This window comes from Phocoena sinus, chromosome 20 (genome assembly GCF_008692025.1).
Source record: "Phocoena sinus isolate mPhoSin1 chromosome 20, mPhoSin1.pri, whole genome shotgun sequence".
Taxonomy (NCBI): Eukaryota; Metazoa; Chordata; class Mammalia; order Artiodactyla; family Phocoenidae; genus Phocoena; species Phocoena sinus.
The window spans coordinates 37,129,320-37,148,173 of NC_045782.1; the positions used below are offsets into that span (position 1 = coordinate 37,129,320).

The window sequence follows — 18,854 nt, forward strand, 5'->3', positions numbered from 1 at the left end:
CAGCTACCTGTGCCCCACCCATAAGAATGTAATGTATAGGCCTGGGCCAGGCGCGAATCCGATAAAACAAGCTCCCGAGGCGACAAGATGTGTCCGCACCGCGCTTCTAGAAGCACTGCCCTAAGGCTCCGCAAGAGAAAACGGTTCCGGTCAGGGTCCCCGCTCGCAAGTGGGGGGCCCGGGAGGCGCAGGCAAGGAAATGAGCGGCGATGCTCCGCGCGGGTCATTCGCAGACACGCGGGAACCAAAGGGGGCGCCGGAGAGCCCTCCACACCCCGGGGCCCCCTAGGCGGCTGCGGGGTCGGCTCCTCGGCCCGACTTCCGGCGGCTGGGGCTGGTCGGCTTGCGCAGGCCCGCGGCCCGCACCGCGCGAACCCCGCAGCGTCTTCCGGGCCGAGGCGGGGCCGGGCCGCTGGGAGGCGGGGAAGCGGGAAGGTGACCGGGGCGCGAGGCGGAGCCGGCGCGCTGGCGGCAGCGGGGCCGACATGGGCGGCGCGGGAGCGCTCCTGAGGCCGGCGGCCCTGGTGAGCAGCCGCGGCCCCGCCGGCCGGCCCCCGCGACTCCCCTCCCGAGCCCGCCCCGCCCGCCCGCCCCTCAGCTGAGCGTCCCTCAAGCCCCTACGTCGCCTGGTCCTTCGCAGCCCTCCCTGAGCGCCCGCTGGGTGCCAGCACCTCCCCCAGCAACTCCCGTTCCTCTCTTGGGACCCCTTATTCTTAACCTCATATTTCTCCCACTCGCCTAAGCCTTGTCGTCTCTTCCCTCCCAAGTGAGTTCCCTCTGGAAGTCTTCCGCTTTCCGTTGACTTTATATTTTTCTGTTTCCAAACCACCGTCTTGCAATGCCTGCTTGCCTTGCAGAAGCTGAACCAGAGACGGGACATCACCTCCTGGCTGGTAAGTACTACCCACCAATACCCCGTTTCCACTTCTCTCTGCCCTAGTCCCCCAGGCCCAGAGACCCCAAAGGTAGAGACCAGAGGAGGGAACCAGAATGGGTCAGCCCTGCTTTGTAGATTTCAGCCTGAGACTGCCTTGTCCATAGCTACCTTCCCGATGGCTCAGGGGAGATAGAGTGGCAGGGAGCAGCCTTCTGCCCTGAGAACAGCGGTGCCTGATAAACCCAGCCCTAGGTGCAGCTACCCCCGCCTAGGCTGGCAGGATCCTGAGCCTCCCGTCCCTTGCACCCAGGTGAGAGCCAGGGTTTGAAAGGAAGGCCTGGACCCCGAAACCTATGTGCTTGCATGGCCTTGAAATCTCTTCTCTGTCTGGAGCTCAGGGGCCTTATGGTGTCCTGGGGGGAGTGTCCTTGCAGGGTGGCATCAGATCAGCCTCCTGCAGAGGAAGCCTGTCACCAGCCAAGGCTCTTGGGAAATTGGACAAGGCCACAGGCAAGAAAGTGCTTCCAGGGCATGAGCTGACCCTCACTCCCTCATCTTCTCTGCCACAGGCCCAATGGTTCCCCCAAACCCCAGCCAAGTCCGTGGTGGCCCTGAAAACACCCATCAAGGTGGAGCTGGTGGCTGGGAAAACCTACAGGTGGTGTGTGTGTGGCCACAGCAAGAAGCAGGTGAGAGACCTGTGTCCCCCTTCCCGTTGATACATGACACCTGTGGCTGGGGACGCTACATGTTGCCCAGGAACTCCCACCCAAGACGTTCCTCTTTTTCCCACACATACCTGAGGGACGACAAGGGAGACTCGGGGGGAGGGATACTCTCAGGCCAGCGCCACTCACAGCCCTGAGCTCACCGTTCTCTGCATCCCTCCTTCAGGATGCAGCCAGAAACTCAGTCCCGGGGCCGGTCGGGTGGAGCCAGGGTTCTGTCCTCCTCTTCCAGTGCTCCCTCCTTCTCAGAGGCTCCGGGGCTGTGCCCTGTCTCTCTCTCCCCTCTCTCCTTCTTCCTCCTAGGAAGCATCTGGGTCAAAGGTTCCCAGGCCTCGGACCCCAGCATTGGGCAGACTTTGCACAGCCTCTCTGGCCCTGTGTGCCCCTTCCTGGCATCTGCTCCTGAAAACCCTCCCTCAGTTTCTGTGAGGGAACTGGTTTCTTGCTGTCTTGTCAGCCTGGCGGCCTGCTCCCAACTCCTTCTCTCTTCTGCTCCAGGAGCCTTTCGTCCAGCAGGAATCTGCCCCATATTCTTAGCCTCCGGGGTCCCTTTCTTTCTTGAGTGGGCTCTGAACTGTGTTCCTCCAAGCGGCATGGCGTGGTGTCAGCAGCGCAGGGCCCCGAGTCTCGCTTTGCCACTGATTTGCTGTGGACTTCGAGCAGGTCCTCACGGGGGTGGCACTGTGCAGCCCACGGGTGAGGCCTAGCACAGGAGGGCCCTCTGTGCCTCTCTGCCTCTTGCCCTTTGGGACAGGTTGCTTATTTTTATCTGCACACTTCTCTCTTCCATTCTCCTATCCCACCCTGACTCCAAGGCCAAGAGGCCTTGGGTCCAGCTCTGCCACTAACTAACTAGCTAACCACCTCTCTGGGCCTGTTTCCATTACCCAGGAACACCTTCCAGGATGGAAGGGCATAGATGCTCACACCAGGCAGCCAGTTTGCTGTGGGACGTCCCCTTCCCCCCTTCCCAGTTACTTCCTGGAGCCAAACAAAATTGATACCCCAGTCTTAAAGCCCACCCAGAGAAGTTTTCACCCCAAGAATGTGGAGAAGGAAATGAATTTCATGAACCAATGGAGACTCAGAGCCATTAAAAAAAAAAAAAAAAACACCTATCAGCATAAACATGGCTGATACCTAAGGGCCCATTTCGCCTTGAAAATTCTGTTCTCGTGTCCTGGTCCTCCCTGTAAAGACTCATACTTACTGAACACTTTCTGCCGGCAGAGTGCATGGTAAGCATAATGCATTTTATTTTCTTGGGATGACGCTACTCTTTTTACTGTCACATTACAGATGAGACAGGTGTGGCAGCGACCACAGGCAGCATCACTTAGGAGTCTGGGCCCTGAGCCCCGTGTGCTGCTTCTCCCAGCCCTGCCCGGCCTCAGCAGGTGGGGTTGGGTCTCTAACTTTCTTTCTTTCCCTCCAGCCCTTCTGTGATGGCTCCCACTTCTTCAAACGCACTGGCCTATCCCCACTCAAGTTCAAGGCCCAGGAGACCCGCATGGTGGCGCTCTGTACCTGCAAGGCCACCCAGAAGCCCCCATACTGCGATGGCACCCACAGGAGTGAGCAGGTGCAGAAGGCAGAAGTGGGCTCCCCACTCTGAGGGGGCGGCTGCTGACCGGCCCAAGAAGGGATCACCCCAGGGACCCCAGTACCCGTAGCTGGCTCGTGAAGGACTTGCTCCCGTAACCCGAGGTCTCCAATCTGGGGTGGCTGGAACTGGCCCCTGCCCCAATGCCTGCTGGCAAGGATGGCATTAAATAGGCGTGCTGGCCCAGAGTGGCGTTCTTGTGGTCACTGGTGTGAGGGACATGACCGGTCCCCCTTCAGGATCTTAACATGGGCTGGGGACACCTGACTGGCCACAGGGAGGGGGCAGTTCAGGTTCACTCCATATAGGGTCCCCCAAGGCAGGCTGAGCCCAGAGACAAGAGGAGGAGGCCAGGGCACCCAGCCACCCTTTCCCTGTCCCCTCTATCCCAAAGAACTACAGGCTCTGGAGAGTATGCAGCATTTATTACAAAGCCAGGAGATACAGATGTCCCAGGAGGAGGATACAGCCATAGCACCTCAGACACAGGACGAGGTGTGAACACAGACAAACCCATTGGGGGACACCTGACCCCAAACACACAGGCTGTGATAGTCTTGCCTCCTCCCCTCGTCCCGATCTGACCTATGTCCATTGGAGGAAAAACTGGTGGGCAGGGGTCTGTTGGGGTCTGCCCCTCAGGGGGCAGACCACTTGACTTCTTGGGATGGAGCTGAGGTCAGATCTCACAGGTTCTGTCTTCTTGTGCTTTTAGGTGCCTATTGTTCTTTCCTGACTTGGCCTCAGCTGCGGGTGGGGAGGGCACTGGAGGACTGTTTGCCTTTGGCAAAATCTGGGGTCTGTGCTTATCTGAGGTCAACCCCCCCCCCTTCCACCTCTCCACTACGGGCCCCGAGGTGAGACGTCCCCATCTGCCTTGCTAGTGCGAGGTGAGACTTCCCCATCTGCCTTGCTAGTGCGGGCTCCTGGGTGGGGGGCGTGGAAGAAGGGGGTGAAGCGGTTTACAATGCTGACACCACAGTGGAAGTTCAAGGGCTGAGGTCTTCTGTGGCCTCAGTCTTCTTTTCCACAAGATAAATGATGCAAAGGCCACACACACGGGGGGAAAAAAAAAAAGGCAGAACTATCTATTACACAAAGTTTCTACTGCAAGAGGAGGAGGTAAGGGAGATGCCCTCTTCACTGCCCACTTGCTCCTCAGAACCAGGGGATAGGCTGCATTTGTGAAAGGCACTGTCTTAGCAATTCTCTGGACATTCAACAATGGTGGGGGGGAGGGTACTGGTCAGGGTCAGGGCAGGACAGCAGCCAAGATGGGGAGAGAAGCAGGGTGGACCTCATACACAGCCAGTTCGAGTTGTGCCTAAAGCTTTGGGGGTTGGTGGGGGCCCCTCCAACACCGCATATGCCTTGGGATACAGGAGGAGGATGGGGCAGGGCTTCACCGAGCCTCAAGTGGCCCCACCAATCCACCTCTAGGCACCCCCAAAAAGAGCAGAGCAAATTACACAAGACCGCCTAAAATTGAGCACCCCATCCCCCACGCATACACACACACATCAAGTTTGTTTCCTGTGGCATTTAAATTAATCTGGTTGGTCCATAGAAAATAAGTATGTATATTTGTTTTTTCCTATGTACATATATATATAGATTTATTTATAAAACCCATCCCCGACCCCTAAGGTGGGGGGGAGCTGGGGAAAGTAGAAGAGGTGGAAAAGGGGGCCCAGAAAAAGTGGAGGGGTGGAGAGGCATAGCTGGAAAAGGAGGCAGAGGGTCCCTTTCCTCAAGTTAAGGGGGGCACGGGAGCTCCGTTGACAGTCATCTTGCGCCCCCTGCTGGTGGAAGGCGGTGTCTGCAGGCAGTTCGAGGTGCCCCCGTTGGCAGCTGTGGTGGCCCCACTGGCTGTGGCGGGGGGCGTGGGAGAGGTTGGGTGGGGGGCCGAGGGGCCATGGGAGCTGGGAGAGCCATGGGAGGGGGTGGCTGGGCTGGGCAGGGAGGAGGAGGTGGCCGGCAGGGTGGCAGGGCTGGGAGCCTTGTCGCTGACTGACTCACACTCAGATGCCCCGCTGGTATTGGTGCCCTCGGAGGGGGTGGGCGCTGTGGGCAAGGTGACCCGCTTGCAGGCTGGCTGGACGCGATACTTGAGGGGGAGAGGGCCATTCTGCAGGGAGAGGGGAGGGGAGGGTGTCAGGAGAAAGAGGCTAATGGGGCGGCCACCCACCTTCACCCCACGGCACCCAAACAGGGAGAAGGGAAGGTCCAGGCCTTGGAGAGGAGAAAGACTGGATAGAGAGGAGGAGACACGCGACGTGGGACTGACCAAGCAAGGCCGGAGAGACAGGGGCACACAGAGACCCAGAGAAGAAGAGAGCGCACGTGAGACCAGAGACAGAAAAAGGAGAGAGGGAGGCCAAAGAGCAGAAGGCAAAGTTCACTCCTCCACACCCAACTGGGGCACGTGGTCTGCCCAGGGGTCCTGTTCTCCTTCTGAGTGCGGAAAGTCATCAGTGAGAGAGCGTCCGGAGGCGTACCTGGTGTGTGGCAGGCCACCCTGGACATGTCCAGCTCATGAGACGAGGGATAAACTGTCTGTGATTAGAGCAGGGTGGCCCACGTGATGGCCCAGTGTCCCCTTGCTGGCACCACCCCACCCACTCACCCGCCGCCAGGGATAGATGTAGGCGATGTCCATGAGGGTGTAGTATTCCTTCAGCGGCTCGTCCTCATAGAGAACCTCAACCTGGAGGAGGGACGGGAGGACACAGCTCAAGCCTCCAGCTGTTTGGCAAAGAGGCTCCAAGCGGGTGGTCCCTCATTACTCTGGGGTTTCATGATGGATTCGACTTCCCTATCAGAGTCGTTCCAACATCACTCCTGACCAGCAGGTGGGAAGGGAAGATACCCACATCATCAACAGCCCCAGCCCCAGCCCCAGCAATCCACACGGTGGTCTGGGTCCCCTTCTATCTCTGGTATGTTCTCCAGAGGAGCTAACAGGCAAAGAAAAGGCCCAGGTGAGAAGGAACTTGTGGAGCAACGACTCTCACCCAGGCTGCACAGTGGAATCACACCAGTGCTTGGATCTCACTCCCAGAGATGGTTTTAACTGGTATGACATGAATCGAGTTTTAATCTCGATAGGCAACCCCTCACGTAATTCTGACATGTGGCAAAGTTTGGGATCCACTGTCCTAGAGCCTCAATAGTCCATGGACCAACAGCACCGGAAGCACCTGGGAGCTTGCCAGAAATGCAAAATCTACTCAATCAGAATCTTCATTTTGGGACTTCCCTGGCCGTCCAGTGGTTAGGACTCCGCACGCCTCTAGGCACAGCCAAAAAAAAAAACAAAAAAAAACCCGCACCTGCATTTTAACAAGATCTCTAGGGGGCCACATACATATTCAAATTTGAGGAGCGACGTCCTCAAGCTCCTTGGCAATTTCAGACCAGCATTCCCACAGCCAGCTGGCCCACGTAAGGCCCTGCATTTTTACACACACACCTCTGCCATAGTTCTAAACGTGCAAGCATGTACACACACACACACACACACACCATCTTGGTCTCCTGCACCTCTGCACACTGGCTTCAGCAGACGCAGACTGCCCCACCCCAATCTAGTTTTTCAGTTACCCTTCTACACGGGCTCAATTACACAACCGTGCAGGCCCTTGGTGACACCCAGCCAGCCCTGAACAATGGCTGAGATGCACAGATTGTCAGATACATCCACACACGGACACGTTTTTCAAAAGGGCCCAGGGACCCACCTTGTACTTGCTGGGCACATCCATCTTGTTGCGGAGAAACTTGGCGAGATGCATGACAGTCATGGCTGCTGGGCATCGCAGGAAGCGCACCCCTGTCTGGTGGGGGAGAGGCACCCAAGGACTGGGGTCCACCCCGGCACTCTCTCCCAGCCCACACCCCGCTCCTGGGCAGGCCCCAGCACTCACTTTCTCCTTGTCACCATCCCCATTTTCCAGGGGGCCCTTCTTCTCTTCCCGGTCCCTGCAGAAGGAGAAGGAATGAAGCAAGGGAGACCCTGGTGCAGGCAGGATCTAACTGCACACATCCGGAAGGCCCTCCTGGAAGCACCCTTTCCTCCCAGGGGAATGGGGACAGCATGGGAGAAGGGACCCAGCCTAGGACCCCAAAAGGACCAGGCACGGGCCAGACTTGCCTGACGCCTTCATAGAACTCGATGGAGAGGCTGACAATCTCATCGTCGCTCAGAGCCCCCTTCTCCTGTTCCAGAACCTCACCACGGTCCTCGTTGGAGCCGTTGGGAACTGCGGAAGGAGAGAGCTCTGAGGCATCGGCCTAGGAGGCGGGGACAGGAGCCCCACCAAGGACCCAGGGATCTCAGAGCTCAGTGCGGTGAGTCCAGCCACTCCTGGGCTGGGGAGGCCGTGTGCGGTGCCCACCGGCCCTCCATGCATCTGGCCCTTATACCTGGGGCAGCACCACGCACACACACATGTGAACACACTCACCTTCTGTCAGGGGGTAGGCTGCGTAGAAAATCCCGCCTCCGTTTCATCTCAATCTAGAAGAGAGGGAGCAGGCTGAGGCGGGGGGCAACACGCTTGAGCAGTGGTGGGGGGGGTGGCAGGACAACGAAGGGTGTAGGTACCTTTAAAAAGCCCAGGGACCAATTTGTAGACGATGTCTTGAAGGGTTTTTGTCAGATCTGGAAAGAAAGTACACAGGGGCCTTGCTGGCAACCACGTCACCCCGACTCTCCAGCCTGGGGCCCCTTCTTCCCACCTCCCTTCCTGAGACCCAGGCCAGGCATGGGGGTCCCTAGAGGCCTTGTCTCTACCTCTCTAGAATTTCTCAGCTGGATACACCCCTGAGGGAAGGAAGGGGATTCAGTCCATGCCTGGTGCTTCTCCACCTGCCATCCTGGCTTCAGGAAGCAAGGAGGGCTGGGGGACAGAGGGCAGCTGCCCCAGAGAACGGGCGGGGACAGGAGGAAGTGCTGGGCCACCTGATGCTCAGCAGCGGCCGGGTTTTGTGGACCTGTACATCGCACATGGGGCAGTACTTGTTGGTCTCCAGGTAGCGCACAATGCAGGTTTTTGCAGACTTGGCGGAGGGGTGTGGAGAGAGGCGGAAGAGTCAGAGTCCCCTTCATCACCCAGGACCAGCCCCCATGTCCCCTGCTCGGGTTCAGGTATCCCCTCTTCTCCACCCTGTTCCCGCAGCTCAGGCTGTTCAAAGACCCAACACAGTCCTGTCTCGCACAGATGGCAACTACCCCTTGTCATCCATCCTTGGGGGAGGACAGATTGTGGTGTGTGTGTGTGTGTGTGTGTGTGTGTGTGTGTGTGTGTGTGTGTGGAGCCAGTGTCATGTACCATGCACGAGGTGAGCCCCAAGTCCCAAGCCCCCCGGACGGAGTGCTAAACAATAGCCAAACTATTAGACACCCTATCCCAGGGTCCTCGACCCCCAGCCACGAGCCCGTGGTGCACACCAGGGCACCTGCACCTTTCCGGGAGTGCAATTTTCAGCCACAGAGATTCAAGGAGAGAACTGAGATTTCAGGTAAAATTCCCCAAATGAACTTCTGAGCTGAACCCTCCAGTGTCCCCTCCAAGGCAGCCTCTCAGGGACCTGGGACCCTCACCAGACACATGGACGTATTTGCTCTTCAGGGCAGAGGCCACCCACCCGAGGAGCAGCCCCTCGACTCAACTCACAGGAATGCAAGCACTCCACGATGGTAGTGGCATCGATGAAGTACCCCCCGCAGAGGGCACACATGAGGTGAGGGTTCAGCTCCGTGATTTTAATCCGTGTGGTCCGATGCATGATGCCGGGGTGGGGGGCAGGGGACTGGGGAGCGTCACCCTGGGGAACAAACATGGAATCAGGAACCCACAGAGCCAAGAGCCCCTCCCACACTCTACTCCACCTGCCCCACAAGCGACACCGCTCCTGGGCCCAAGGCCCTTCCTTTCCCTTTAAGGCCGGACAGGGTGCACATGTGGGGATGGTTCTTTCTGACCCCCTGTGAGTGTTCACTGGGTGCCAGGGGCTCTGGAGATCTCACGACCTTGAGCAACAAGGGTCAGGTTCTATCTCAGGACAGCAGAAAAGACTGAGGTTAGACCACAGGAAGTACTACTCAACTCTCCAGAGGATGTGGGGAGGCATGAAATGGAAGAGAATGGAGTTTTTTAAAAATCTCCCTGATCCCAATCCATATTCACTCAAGTGAACTCACTAGGACCTATGAGGAAACTTAGACATCTGACTGGGTCTTTCTAATCCATCCTACCGTCCTTCCATCCCATCACTCCTTCTCCAGGACGCGTTCCCTGGAAACACTGGGGGCACATCCGCCCTAAGGCTGAAGGGGGCACCCCATAACTCATCCTTGCACTGCTGCATCCAGCCCCAGCCCCGGAGCAGCTCCCTGGAAATGCACCATATGCTGACCATGCAGGTTCTAGGCCTGGTGCTCAAGCAGGAAGTACTGAGGATGGTCCTTATGTGCCCAAAGTTGGGAACACACGGCTCCAACCCGCCCCCTGGCCCAGCCCTGGACTCTGCAGGTTAACTGCAAAGTCTGGGCAAAAAGACTGCTACTGCCCCTTCCACAGGAAGGCCACCATGTGCCCCGACAAAGAGCCTGCTGCACGCTGCCCCTCCCAGGCACACGCAGGAATCTCCCCACGTGGGCACTGCTACCCACCCGCCGTATCCTGTCTGCAACCCGGCCACAAGCTGCCCGGTGACAGACCACAGGCTCTCAGAGATGCCTGCCAAAGCTATGCAGAAAGTTCTCCCCACAGCCCACCAAGTGCCCAGCCAGGCCCGGGCGGGGTCCGGGGAGGAAGGGCACAGCCCAGGTCTGGACTGGCTGACGTGCTTACTTCTTGGTGTAGAAATCCAGCCTGCGCCCAGGAGCGATGGCACCTCCCTCCTCTTTCCCAGAGTAGAAGCCCAAGGGGCAAGGCTGGGGAGGGCGGCCAAGTCCCGACAGCTCTTTTACAACATACATCCTTCTCTCCTTTCCAGAAAGATTTCTAAAGCCAACACATTGGGTTTTCTAGGACCCAAAATTCACAGCTGGGAATCAGCAGTTTCTATAGAGACCCCAGAATGAGTTTGGCCAGGACCCAAACAGCCAACAGAGGCTGGCCAGAGACCGAAAGAGATGGAGAGACACAAAGGCCACATGTGAGAGAGACACCAAGTTACAGGGCAGACGGAGAGGAACAAGCAAGCCCAGAGCCAGCGGAGACGCGGCGGCCAAGACCAGCAGACATGGCCCGAGGAAGGAAAGGGGTTCCCGCCTCCCCTCAGCCAGCTCTCCCTGCACGGGTCCCCTCTTCATAATTATGTAGAAGCCTTGCTGGCTACTACACTGTTTGGTCGTTCCCATAGTAACCCCTGGCAAGATGCCCAAATATTATTACAACCATCCAGAGGAGGGAACAAACTCCAAGTGGCTGACTCGCTGAGCGTGTGTAATATCCATCGGATGCGTACATGCTGCTGGACCTCCAACGGTACTTCATGTGACTGCTTGCCCCATGTGTGTGCCTTGTCCAGATGAATCTCAGGGTGTGTGTGCACAGCCAGAAACAAAACATTTGGGGGTCTGATAATGTATGAGGGTCCTGGTTGCTATTGGCAAATCTCATGCCTTCTTTTCTGTCTCTCACACACACTCTCTCACACACACACACGCACGCTTCACACTGCCTTAGCTACCTCATTCACATACTCACTGTGTTTTCAAAACAGACACTTGCTTTTAAGAACTGTCATGCAGTTCCTTCCAGGCCAACTGTGGCCTCAACATGCGAGAGCTCCTAAGCAAATGGCCGTGACCCTCACCCTCTCACTTCTGCAAGCACTCAGACCAAGACTACCCCTCAAGCTCTGTTCTGGATGCACGGGTGAAGGCGAGAGCTGTGGTGCTTACTGGATGAAATGTTCCTCCTTCTCCCTTTAAGAAATGAGCTCCCTTGCCACACTCCCTGCTCCCCCTGCCCCATCCCCAGGGGCCTCAGACCTCTGGGGCTGGGGGTGGGGAGAAGCACTGATTGGTTCCTCACCCGATTGCCATGGTTACCTGCAGGGCCCTGCCAGCAGGTACCAAGAACAACTGTAGACAGGAGCCCTGTTCCCTCACCCACTCACCATCTCTCCCCCCACGAGGCTCCAGGGCCCCACACCTCATACCCAGCTCCTCCCCAGCTGCAACTGGCTGGACCTCCAGCTCCCATCACCTTAGGGAAGAGCCTGAGGGTGAAGGAGAGGGAGAGACAAGTCCCAAGAAGCAGAAAAAGGGAGACCAAGGGCCATTTGGAAGTGGCCCTGTGGAGCTCTGGAGGCTTTCACAGGTCAGTACTGACCACATCCACACAGTGGACCTGAGCACTGTTTCCCACCCACAATACCTCCCCCAACCGGGGGGCAAGTCCTTCAATATCTTCTGTCCCCAAACCACTGTCTTTGCAAGGGCATCATGGTGGAACAGCCCTTGCTCCTGGCCCCTGGTGCCCCAGGTTTCAGCTATAGTGGCAGGAAAGGAGCTTGATCAGCACCCAGTCCCAACTCCTCCTTGCCACCCAAGCCTGGCTTGTGTCTTTCCCCATTCTCAAAGTCCCCTACTTATAGAGATCACCGCCCATCTCTCCATTCTTACCAGTCTTTTTCTGGAAGCTCCCCGGTAATTTAGACTTCTCTCAGCGTTAGTTTTTTTTCTTTTTCCACTGCAGAAATAGCCAATCTCTGATAACCCAGAGGTTCCCTTCTGCTCCTTCAGATGCTCAGCTATAGAATTCTTTGCTCTGCTTTCCCTCCACATGAAATTCACCCAACTCCCTCACTAGAAAATCTCCAAGTCTTGGGAAGAGTCACTGAAGGTCACATCCAGACATCTAGAATGGCAGAGGTGGAAGGAATCTTATTAGAAAGCATCCTGTCTAGTCCTTTCATTTTACAGATGAAGAAACTCAGGAAGAAGTGACTTGTCTCAGGTCACGCAGTCACTCAGTGGCAGTTCTAGGACTAGACGCAGCCTGACTCCCGTTCCAGTGCTCTTTCCACACTGGCACCCAGGCCAGGCTTCCTACTCATCTAAGGAACCAATAAGCCTGGCCTGACTCCATCCAGGCATGCGGAAGGTAGAAGGACTCCAGGTTCCACAGAAGACCATTCAGTGAGCCATGTGGGCCAAAACATAACCAACAGCACACATTCTCGCCTTGAAAGAGAAAGAGGGGGCAGAGGCAAATGGCCTCACCCAATTTTCCTGATACAGATATGGAAGCAGGCTCTGTGGAAGCTCAGTGAGCCAGACTGTACTGGGTCCCAGGAGTTTGGGTTCAGTTGTGCAAGCCTGTGTATTTGTGTGTGTGTAGGGAGAGTAGGGAGTGGAGGTCTGTCTGGGACGCTGTCAAACTCTCAATGTTCCCTGATCCTTGACCTTGGGTGGAGGATCTGCGCCTCCCACCAGCAGCATCAAAAAAGTCCTCTAGTCTCCTGAAGACAGGCTCACCCTACCTTCCCTCCCTTTCCCACCTCTCAGTTTCCTAAGATCAAACAAAGACAAAAATCCAAAATATACACAGATACACACTGCCAGATACACACACACATATGCACACACAGTCAGACACACCCCCTCCATTTCTCTCTCACATTCACAACACACAAGGCCAGACACTTGGCCAGACACACACACAGAAACACCCCATCACACATAGAGCCAGACCAGAGCCAGGCCCACGCTTGCCAGATGTACAAGCCGCCCCCACCCACCCCAGGAGCACAGAGTCTGACATCCCTGCCTGAAACCAGAGCTGCAAACACACACCACCCTTCTGTGCATCCCCGGTCTACCGAGGGTAAATTATAACATAAGTCTTCCAGCAACAAAGGCAGTGCAGCTCCCGGCCTTGCTCTGGGGACCAGAGGCTGGAGGAGTGGGGTGGGCATCCAACCTGCACGTAGATGTCACCTCTTCCTGTTCAGGCTCTCTCCATTCCCATGGTAACAGCTCCATCAAACAAGATCTCCCAGGGAAGACCAGAAGCAGGAGAGAGCACCCCCCACAAAGACTTCAACTTGAACCCCACCCAGCTACACTCTGGATCCCAAGTCCCAAGTCTCACCTCAGGCCTGTTTCCTGCCTCATTCCAAAGACAGCTCTAAGACCTCAACCCCCAACTCCAAACCAGGAAACCCCGGGGAAAACCTCCCCACCGAAAAGCTATAACAGAGCTGCCTTTATGCTCCTTCTCCGAGTACTAGCACCTTGGAACAGAGTGGAGAGGGGGAGGAAGAGAAATTATAGAGTTTCAGGAACAGATGCAAACTGCAAGAGGCCCAGAGAAGGAGGCTTAAGAACGGAGTGGGAGACAACCAGGAGACCCACCCCCCGCCCCCAGCGACAGGGAGCCCTGGAGACTGAGGCAGCACGGCGGGGGTGGGGGTGGGGGGGCTCTCTGAGAGACAAAGACCAGGGGGAAGCGCGGGGCAACGCTTCCACGATATTTACAGGCAAATTCACCATCCCCAGGCCTCCTCCTTCCCCACCTCAAGCCATCCGGAGCAATTCTGGGCAGACGGGGTTAGTGGGGGAGGGAGAGAGGCATGCCTGGGCCCCCCCGTGGAGACAGGAGGGACAGGGGTGTCTGCTCGCCGAGGGGTCCCATTCTCTCAGAAATAGAAGCAGGAGGACCTAGGAAAGGAGGGGGCAGCCGGGCTCCCCAGTGGAAGACCGGCCAGCCCCCTCTTGCATCTGCGGGCGATAGGAAATATCGCGATAAATCTTCCCCATCTCCATTCTACTCGCTCCACCCCGGCATCCCCAGGAACCTGGGTCAGAAGATCAGAGACCCCAGTCACCGGGTGGCCGCTCCTACCTTCCCTAGAGCCAAACTTTCGGCGGGGCCCGAGGAGGGGTGTTCCGGAGAAAGAGGCTCCGCCGAGGTGGCTCGGGGAGGGGAGGGGCGGGGCGCCCAGTCCCGGGATGGCGGGGTGAAAGGGACCGACTGGGGGAGGTGCCCGAGACGACCGGTCCCGGCAGGGAAGAGCGCCCTCCCCCGGCCCCGCAGCAATCGAAAAGCTCGTCCCCTTCCTCCCCGCCTCAAGTCCTCGCGCGTCCACGACGCCCCGGTGCCCAACGAAGAAACCGAGAGCGACCCCTCCCCAAACCGAAAGGAGTAGTGGGAGAGGTCCAGGAGCTGAGCTGGCTCGTGGGGAGGGCTAGGGGGGCAGAGATCCGCCCCAGCGCGGAGCCCCAAAGCCCTTGTGGCTGCCTCGGACCCTCCCCCTCGCTACCTCGGGAGCAGGGTCTAGGGGGCCTGAGGCACAAAGAGGTGGTGGTCGAGGGAGACGCCAAATCGTTAAAAGGGGAATGCACTTCGGCCATCTTGGAAGGGAGGAAAAGGAGAGAGAAAAAAGGGAGAAAGAAAGGCGGACGGGGCGAGCTAGGACAGGGGCCGGCGGGGGTGGGGCGGAGACGCGAGAAGGCCTGGCTCAGAACCTACCCCCACAGGGGTTTGTAAAGAAGGAGGTACCGGCTCCCAGTCCCCAGATGGTTACGGGGTAGGAGAAGGAGGGAGAGGGGAGTCCGCGTCCGCTTACCTGGGTTCGGGGTCCGGTGGGTCTCGGGGAGGGGGGGATGGGAGGGAGGGAGGGAAGGGAGGGGAGGGGGGCCGCAGCCGTGTCGCTCGCTCGGGCGGCGAGAGGGGAGAAACCTACGGTAAGAAAGGAGTTTGTGAAAGCGGTTTGGGGTGGGAGGGAGAGAGGGGAGGGGAGGGGAGGGGACGGAGGGGGGAGGGGAGGGACCAGAGTTCGGAGGCGGGGGGGAGACAAAATGGCTTTTTTCCTCCAGACAAGAGTAGGTCCCGCCCACCACTCACCCACGTGACCTCATTCCTTCAGGGTGTTTGCGGAGAGGGGAAGAGGAGGGGGGGAGAGGCTAACAAGGCTGCGCCCCCAACCGGGTGCCGGGCCCCCCAAAACTAGACCACGACCTCACCCTTCCTCAACTAACCCTTGCCCCCAAAATATGTGTGCGCCCCCCCTACCCCCTGACCCTGCGATCCTCGCCCCTAGCTGGAGCGCCTGGAAAATGGTGAGATGAGGACTGGGCTGAAATGTGGCTCGCCCTGCAGCCCTCCACCCCTCGGCCGCGATCTAAGGGCAATGTGCTCAGGCGGGGGACGCGACGCTTCTGGCCACAAGTCTGGGTTATTTTCATTCACTTAAGTGACACTCCCTTGAAATTAATAACTGCATGGGTGAGAGCGAGCGTCTCCTCCCCTCTCCCCTTGCCCTCTCGGCGGCCCGATCGGCGGCTCTGAAACGCTGCGCCCGAGACCCGGCCCGGGCGCTTCGGGGGAGCAAACCGCCGGGAGGACGGAGGCAGAGGCCTGCAGGGACGTCTCGCGGCGAGGGGTCGGTTTGCTGTGGTGGAGGCTGGCGCCTCCGGTGTGCTCGGTCAAGATCGGAACGCAACCTGGACCGGGAGGCAAGCTGAAGACGTCAGCTCAGGCTCCGGGGCCGGGACACAGTAACCCGGCCTAACGCGAGAGGCCCGAATGCACTCGAAAACAAGGCGCCGGGGCTCGGGAGTGGGCCCGCGCTTTTTTCCTGCCGGGCACTTATTCCCGCATTTTTCGCCCGCGCGCCGATTGCGCCCCGACCTCTGCAAGGTTGGTGCGCCTCGCTCGCTCAGGCGGCGGGAGGAGTCTGGCGAGCGCAGAGGCGGCTGATGCCCTCCTACTCCGATCGTTGCTCCGGGCTCCGGTACCCTGTGGCTCCCGCCGGAGGAGAAGACTAGGAGGGAGCTTGGAAAACCTTGGAGCAGCAGCTGAGGCCGGCACCGAGGAAGCCGATCGATACTACGTTATGGAGACTAGCGTGGGCCCACCTCATTAGATTAGGACGGTCGATTCGCGTATTCGTTATTCAGGATTGATTAGGGATGATCATTATGTCAGTCACTCCAAAGAGCTCGATTAGCCGGCCAGAAGCGCCATTAAGCGCACTGGCGGTGGGTGGGTCAAGTTAGGAAATTAGGAAACGAATCTTCAGCAAGCATCCGACGGCCTTCCTCTTCCTCCTTCCCTCCTCTTTCGCAGCCCAGGCAGACCCGAAGCTGAGGCCACCGTGCTGAATGCTTTCACCCTTTGGCTGGCGACCAGAAGACCTGCGGACACTGGCCGCCAAGCGACCCGAGCTTCAGTCTTTGGCGCACACCCACCGAGTGGGGGCGAGGAGGAAGAGGAAGGGCTGGAGAGATTTCCGCCCAGAGGGGGTGGTCTGAGAACCCGCGGGAGCTGGGCCGGGGAGGATTCGGTCACCTGCTCTCCTTTCCTTCCTTGTGCGGGGAGACCGGGAGTTCGCCGCCCTTCACGGAAAGGGGGCTCTTGGCGTGGACACGCCCACTGTCCCTGGGGCAAGTGTGTTGCTGGCATCCTGGACTCTGCCTGGGAAGGCTAGCGCATCCTCTACGGTCCCCCAGTCACCCTGCGGGGAGGGGAGTGCAGCAGTAAGGACTCCTGGTCTGCCACTCCTTTCGGGCTAGAAGATCCCGGGCAAGGGAAACCTGTAGGGGTTTCGCGAAGGTCTCGGTCTCACCCATGATCCACAGGGGGCACCCAGGGGCTGTCTTGGATGAAGGTGGGAGGATATCAGCTACTGGGAAGAAGGCTGACGTCCCTCTGAGTCCCCACTGCAGCCCTTTAATCCTGGAGTGCTGCCCAAGGGGACGACTGTGCTCACCGGGAATCCGTTCATTTGTTCCTCAGACAGTTATTAAGCGCCAATCACGAGCAAAAACACAACACAGAAGACCCCACTACCCACTAAAGCTTCATTTTAATCACTTCCATCACTTTCCAGTCCCCATATCCCTGGCCTTTCTGGCTTTATCAGGAGAACCTCTGACCAAACCTTTCTCACTTCTGAAGTTCCCAGGTTTCCCGACAAAGAAGTACCTGTCCTGTGCCATTGTCAAAGACTACACTAAGCGCAGGGGATATAAAGCTGATGAGCCGGGCTTTTGCCCCACAGGGTGCTCACAGGCCGGCGGGGGCAAGTGGGAGGGTTACGCAGCCTGTCCCGTTAGCTTTCACGGGCACTGTGTATCTTTCCGTTTGTCACTTACCGCCCCCCACCCCCGCCCCTGTAAGCTCGAGGTAAGGGTGGGTGAGCACTGGGGAAGGCTTTCAGAGAGGCTTCCTCTGAGCCCAGTCTTGAGGAGGCACCAAATGTGGAAGGGAACTGCTTGAGAGAGTCCTTAGCTTAGCTCCACTTAAAAGCGGAGGCTCCCACTCCCAGCCCAGGGAGGCACCTCTGGCGGACGTGAGATGCCAAAGCTTCCCCTCCGTTGGGTTAGTTGTAGTATTTCAGGAGGTCACCTAGCTGACAAACTCTTCATCAGAAGAGTCACTGTGTGTGTCATAGACTAGAAGTTTCCAGAGGGCAGGAACTCAGGAATCTAGGTAATTATTTCCAGCACATATACGAAGAGATACTGCGAGGATAAGATCTCCTGGAAGAGGATGACAATGGTAGGAGAGGGCAGCTCCTCTAGTGATATTATGACTATCTTTAACTGTGTTCTTTACTCCTTCTCTCTCCCCAAAACAATGTCCTTTGTCAGATTCTGCTTCTGTTTCCCCATCCTCTTCCCCACGTCTCTGTATTTCTAGAAAAAAACCTGTTTTGTTGATTTATTTTTTCTCATGCTTCTCATATTAACTGCTTCTCTTTCCCTCTCTCCATTTTTTCCGGGTTTTCCTTCCACTCACCCGCCTATTTCTCTGTCGTGTCCCCTCTTTCCGTCTCTCTCCGTATATCACAGCTGTGTTCTTCCTTTCTCACCTTTCTCTTCATCCCTCAATTTGTCGCTGCCTTTGTCTCTCGCACTACTTTATTCCTTTCCGAATGTAATATTTCGAGATTGTAACATTGATTGAAGCAGACAATGTAAAACTGTTCAACCTCCACTGCAAATTCATTCTTTTTTTTTTTTTTGCAAATTCATTCTTAATCCTACGAAAAATGCAACGTTAAACGTATTGCATGGTGAGACAAAAACCTGTCTTTGCCTTTCCTGCAATCCAGCTTGGGGGCGGGTGGGAGGTAGGCGGAGGAGGGAAGTGCTGGAGACATTATCCCGTCATTAACGGAACAACAACGAATTTTCAGTCACAACGACCCTCTGATTAGCTATAGAAAAAGTGTTGTCCGCTATTTCAATACAAAATTTGGCTTTTCAGCTGTTGGGAGAATAATTCACTTAGGTTTTCCTTTTCAGGGTGGAAAAAAAGTGGAGAGCGTCCCTGGGTGGGCTCGAACCACCAACCTTTCGGTTAACAGCCGAACGCGCTAACCGATTGCGCCACAGAGACGGCGGTAACTACTTGTGTCGCAGTGAGCCGAGTCAATGGGAGTGAGCCTGCGACAGCGCAGAATTCAGAAAATCCATAACCGGACTAAAGAAGTCAAACCCAAAGAAGGGTCCGGAACTGGGGAGGGGAGCAGGCGGGACGTGCTCGCCTCCCCTCCATTGGCTCGGGGGTGGCGGAAATCGTCGCCTGCCTCCTCTGGATCTTAAAGTTGGGGAAGCCCGTGATGTCTCTCTTTGGGGTGATCTGATATTGGGGATACGTGAAGTCGACCTGCTGAG

At 57.3% G+C, this 18,854-nt stretch overlaps 2 protein-coding genes and 1 non-coding gene across 4 annotated transcripts; 1 reads left to right on the forward strand and 2 right to left on the reverse strand.

The window, feature by feature from the left end:
* The first annotated feature begins 277 nt into the window (after positions 1–277).
* Positions 278–3,396, forward strand: CISD3 (CDGSH iron sulfur domain 3). Its single transcript, XM_032616228.1, has 4 exons — positions 278–524; positions 858–893; positions 1,447–1,566; positions 3,041–3,396. Exons 1-4 carry the CDS (start codon positions 486–488, stop codon positions 3,218–3,220), a joined length of 375 nt encoding a protein of 124 aa, XP_032472119.1. The 5' UTR covers positions 278–485; the 3' UTR covers positions 3,221–3,396.
* A 367-nt stretch (positions 3,397–3,763) lies between these two features.
* On the reverse strand, positions 3,764–7,871 carry LOC116745971 (polycomb group RING finger protein 2-like). 2 transcript variants are annotated; one of them, XM_032617133.1, is made up of 8 exons: positions 7,815–7,871; positions 7,675–7,727; positions 7,362–7,470; positions 7,135–7,189; positions 6,949–7,044; positions 5,835–5,915; positions 5,228–5,336; positions 3,764–5,007 (listed from the first exon to the last, which is right to left on the reverse strand). In XM_032617133.1, the coding sequence occupies exons 5-8, from the start codon at positions 7,009–7,011 to the stop codon at positions 4,994–4,996; spliced, it is 267 nt and encodes an 88-aa protein (XP_032473024.1). In that variant the 5' UTR covers positions 7,012–7,044; positions 7,135–7,189; positions 7,362–7,470; positions 7,675–7,727; positions 7,815–7,871; the 3' UTR covers positions 3,764–4,993. The 2 variants fall into 2 exon arrangements, with proteins under 2 accessions (XP_032473024.1, XP_032473023.1); XM_032617132.1 differs by having other exon boundaries at positions 3,764–5,077.
* A 10,631-nt stretch (positions 7,872–18,502) lies between these two features.
* TRNAN-GUU lies at positions 18,503–18,576 on the reverse strand. Its single transcript has one exon. It is a non-coding gene; the product is annotated as a tRNA-Asn (tRNA).
* Between the last annotated feature and the right edge of the window lie 278 nt (positions 18,577–18,854).